The sequence below is a fragment of the Chelonoidis abingdonii genome, chromosome 5, assembly GCF_003597395.2.
Source record: "Chelonoidis abingdonii isolate Lonesome George chromosome 5, CheloAbing_2.0, whole genome shotgun sequence".
Lineage (NCBI taxonomy): Eukaryota > Metazoa > Chordata > Testudines > Testudinidae > Chelonoidis > Chelonoidis abingdonii.
The window spans coordinates 81728233-81733337 of NC_133773.1; the positions used below are offsets into that span (position 1 = coordinate 81728233).

General features: G+C 42.4%; 1 protein-coding gene across 1 annotated transcript in view; it reads left to right on the top strand.

Annotated features, from left to right (window-relative positions):
* The window catches only part of WWC2 (WW and C2 domain containing 2), a 150296-nt gene that overhangs the window by 50757 nt on the left and 94434 nt on the right, over nucleotides 1-5105 (top strand). Inside the window, exon 2 of the mRNA XM_032781120.2 lies at nucleotides 1064-1173. Coding sequence (XP_032637011.1) covers nucleotides 1064-1173 — 110 coding nt within the window. The remainder of the gene's footprint in view (nucleotides 1-1063; nucleotides 1174-5105) is intronic.

Consider the following 5105-nt stretch of genomic DNA (forward strand, 5'->3'; position numbering starts at 1 on the left):
CATCCAACCCCCCCAGCTCCTTGTCCCCTGATCACCCCCTCCAGAGACCCCCCACACTCTAACTGCCCCTCCAGTACCCTTCTTGCTCCCTGTCCCGACTGCCCTGACCCCTATCCACCCTAACAGATCCTGGAACTCCCATGCCCCATCCACCCCCGGCTCCCTGATTTCCCTCTCCAGCGCAGCACTCTGAGAGGTGAGGCTGGGCTGCACGCGTGGCGGCAGGGCTCCAGATGAGCGGGGAGCATCTCCCTCCCCACGGAGCCAAACGCTGCTGTGCGGGGGCAGGGCTCCAGGGGAAAGAGGGGGAAGGCAGGGGAGGGGCTGGCAGCTGGCTGCGCTTGGCAGGATGCACCAGCCCGGTAGCGTGGACCCTGCAGCTTGCCATGTCAGCAGGATTTTTAATGGCATGCGGTGTCCCAGCAGGCAGCTGCATGCCATTAAAAATTGGCTCACATGCCACAGGTTGCCAACCCCTGATTTAGACATTTCTTCTAAGATTTAGTAGTCTTACTTCGTATTGCCATTCTTGCTTCCAAGGATATATGTCCATCAGAACAGGATTACCAGTATGGTACACCATGTGAAGTTATTTTCATCTCTCTGAATTTTCTTTGTGAACACTGGGGAGGAAGGATGATTTTATGATTAAAGCAGAGGACTGGTACTTTGGAAATCAAGGTTGAAAGCATAGGTCCTCCCACTTACAAGAGTCAAGTAGGAGGGTAGATTTTTCAAGTTGTTGGCTGCTGCTGTTGTTTAATTACTGGATAGTTTGAAGATAGCATTACAGTAGATTTCTCAATCAAGAGTGCCCAGACTAGGGAAATTTTGGGGATCATTTATCCAACTTTGAGTTAATATAGTCAGAAGGATATCCTTGGAAACTCATTCAAGAACTTGAGGTTATTTTTCCATGTCGTTTGGCAACTTTTCTTCTCCTTTCCTCCTGCTAGCCCTCTATAGCAATCCTTAGCTTCTAATTATAAACAGTAGGGTAAGGTCCAGAATTTTTCAAGAAAAAGCCCAGTACTTTAATTGCATTACTCTAATTTGTTTTTAGGTTAACAAAGCCTTTGTCATTCGCGGATTGTGTTGGTGATGAACTACCATGGGGATGGGAAGACGCATATGATCCTCAGATTGGAGTCTACTATATCGATCACGTAAACAGTAAGTGTTTTTGGTCTGTTTTATTGATCATATGAGAAGGCTTAGCTGCATTAGACTTTCTTCTCCTAAAGGAGGAGTAGGAGTGAGGAAGGATTTTTTTATGAGACATGTAACTCATAGAAAGCCTGTTCGGTGCCTTGCTTAAAAAAACAGGTCCCTTACCCCAAAAATGCAAACACGCTTTCCTGTGAGTATGTGTTTTTTCTGAGAATGATACTAGCTCAGAACTAATCAAAAGGCTCAGTCTTCTAAGAACTGCTGTGGAAGAAGTATACTGCTCAGGTGTGTACAGTAAGTAGAGAAGGCTTAGTATTCTTAAATAAACATCTGCTATTGGACTCAAATAATTGCCAATTGGAGGCATAATGTAGGACATTTTGAGTCTTTTGAACATTCAGTAATTCACAGTAACAGAGGAAATCTTAGAAGAGGAATGAAACATGAGCTTCAATCTAATGGCAGTTTGAACCAGTGAAGATTAGCTGGTGTTGGGTAGAAGTGCTTACTCAGTGTAATTTCCAAACAAGGACTGGCAAACATACTGTAGTTTTAAGAACAATATTCTTTTATAATAAATCTGCACTGCAAATTATTTCATCTATAGTAATTTTGGGAAAAAATAAAGCAATTGGAAGTAATTCATCCTTCGTGTGACTCCACAGGCTGCATGCAATACGCTTACAGTAGGGACCTATGTTGGTATAACAGGACAGTTACCCCTACCCCTTACATTTTCAGAGTTGCATTGGGTTTTGTGTCTAGATCCTAAATAACTCTTTGAAAATTTAGGACTCTAATGTATATTAGATTTGTATAGGTAAATATTTTCCCTTAAGTATTTTTGTCTTTTGTGCTTTTCCATTCCTAGCTGTTCAATACTGAATGATGCCTTCAGCATTTTCACAAAAAGGCTCCTTAGCATCTAAAATGTGCATACTGTGCCATTTTAAAAGTCTCTTGTGTAACCAAGTAAAAGAGAGCAGAGATTTCTCACTTGTCTTTTATTATGGTTTAAATATTTCTAAATAAATATATTTCTATAAAAGTAGGGAAGTATTTTACCAAATCTGCTCTTCAAAAGCAAGGAAGGAAAAAAATATGTTTCTAAAACTAGAGCAACACTGTTGGAGCAAACTTGTCTTTTTCTCATTCATTTCTCTCTCTATAAGACTTTTGGCTTCGATTGTTAATGTAATTTAAAAAAAAATCAGAATATGGAATTTTTAATGATTAAAAAAAAAAACAGTGCTACTGAATCCAAATTAAATAGACTTTGAGGGAATGCAAAATAACTACTACAAATCCCATTATACAGCCCAGTGCACAACTTGTGGTGCATGTCAGGAATTTCAGTGTGCACGCTGACGTGCTTATAAACTTGGATGTTCAAAAATGACTAGTAAGATTTTGAGTGCTTTAGATTTCTGGATGCCTAATTTTCAAAAAGCTTGAATACCACCACTCTGAAAATCATGCCCCTTTTAAGGTGTTTCAAGTTGGACACCAATTAACAATTGAGGCATTCAAAATTACTAGTCACTATTTAAAAATCTTCACCTTTTTAAAAAAGAAAGTTATATTTTCTTTTTATAATCTGTTTCTGTACATGGACAGAGGCCATGTTGTTTATAAGTGCTAATTTGCACTTCCATGGGAACTTAGATGTGCATGGTTTTGCTTTAAAATTGCCACGGTTAGAATTCCTGAGACATGAATATTCCCACTTGCCAATTATAACAGGTTATAGAAGAACTGTGTGTTCCTTAGCTGTGTACATGCTTATACTTTCCTGTGACTGCAACAGAATAGAAGTATTTTTAGCTAACTTTCGTTTTTTGTAAGTGTATTTGATGGATGTTAATGGAATGCAGATAGGTGTGTTGGGTTTTTGTTTAAACTGTTTTTTTCTTTTCTTTTCTTTTTTTTTACCCATTGTTTGGAAGTGAGAGATCTGACATGTACAACTCTGTTGTATTAATCTGTGTTGTCTTGTTGCAATTTCAGTGAAATTTATCAACTTTATGGTATTTTGGAGAGCAGTAGATATTAACTATGTGGCATGTATGAGGTAGTGTTCTGAAGAGAGCACTCTTTGTCTGAGTCGCTGGGAGGTAAGCAGCCTCTGATAAGGGTCAGAGGCAGGTCATTTGTCTAACTTGCCAAACGTTGAGATTATAGCTTTAATTCACCTGTCTGGAATGAATGTGTTACTCTGATGCTTTTGAAATAAACAACGGTGCAGGGTGGTTAATTGCAAAAAGTACCACCATTGTTTGCTCGTGTTTGCTGCATCATCGACAGATTGTTGGGCTGTACTGCCCGGAGTGGAATTCTTGAGTCTGTCTTAAACTAGAACTACAAGTCTATCTTCTATTCTTTCATCCGTACTAATCATGGATTTTGTCTTTGTCATTCTCCAAGTGTCATACGATAAAAGAATTTCATTTTATGAATGGCAAGGGGTGGGGAGAGAAGAAATCAGACACTGGCTAGTTGAGAGTACAGTTGGTCTCCAGCTAATAGGTGTGATGAAACGGGGATAAGGACCCACCAGTGACACTACCATGAGGCAATACCTTGGTAAGATTCCACAGGGGATGGGAAAAGTCACAGGGATTCCTACCAAGCTGCTGGCTGTGGAGTTTGTTTTGAACTTCCGCTTGAAGGAGGTGTCTTTTAAATGTGAATCCCCCAGCAGCTGAGAGAAGGTGCTATCTCTCCTATACTGCCCCCTCTTGCTTCCTTGATTCTGCAGGCAGGAGGGAGTTGTCCACTGTTCTACTACCCATCCACCCTTTTTGTTTTTTGTTTTTCCTTGCATCATCCAGCTATTCTACCTGCTCACAGCTTTTCCCCAAATAAATTAATTTAGTGTGATTCTTGTCAGTTTCTCAGCTGGCCCCAGGGTTCTGAGTAACAGTAGTAACAAGCAGCAACAAGATAGTGAGCACCTGTCTAGACCATGGGATGGTGTGTTTGCCAACCCAGAAGACAGTATTATACTAGTTCAAGTAATGGTAGTTTCCTTAACGGCTAGCTATAAAGGATGGGAAATTTACAGTGGGATTTTCAAAAGAGCTCAGTGTTGGTCTCCGTCTGCTCCCAGTGATGTCAATGGTAAACTCCCGCTGATATCAATGGAAACAGTGCTAGGTCGTGTTGAACACTTATTAAAAAAATTTTTTTATGGGATTTTCAAAAGAGCGGTTTAAATGCTGCAAAAATCAGTGGCTTAGACCAGGAGTGGCCAACCTGAGTCTGAGAAGGAGCCAGAATTTACCAATGTACATTGTCAAAGAGTCACATCAGCAGCCTCACATCAGCTTCCTGACCTTGCTCCCAGTGCCTCCCACCAACTGGCAGCCCCAGTGATCAGCGCCTCCTGCTCCCTCCCCACACCTCATGATCAGCTGTTTCATGGTGTGCTGGAGGCTCTGGGGGTCAGGGTGAGGGAGGAACGAGGGCATGGCAGACGGAGGGGAGGAGTGGAGTTGGGACAGGGCCTGTGGCAGAGCCAGGGGTTGAGCAGTGAGCACCCCCCGACACATTGGAAAGTTAGTGCCTGTAGCTCCAGCCCCGGAGTTGGTCCCTGTACAAGGAGCTGCACAGTAACTTCTGAAGAGTCACAGGTTGACCACTCTGGCTTAGACTTTTGTCTGCCCTGCTCCACACATCTACTTGCTAGGAAGTATTGGGAAGCAGGAAATATTCCATACCAGTGGTGGGCAACCTGCGGGCTTATCATAAGCCTAACTTCCAAATCTGGACCTTAGCGTCCAAAATGTGGGTGCCTAGCATGAACCTCCAAGCTTAATTACCAGCTTGGATCTTATCTCGCTGCCACCAGACAGGAATTACAGCGCCTGCCTCGCTCTGGTCCCCCCAAACTTTCCCTGGAGGGACCCCAAGACCCAGAAGCTCTGAGTCTTATC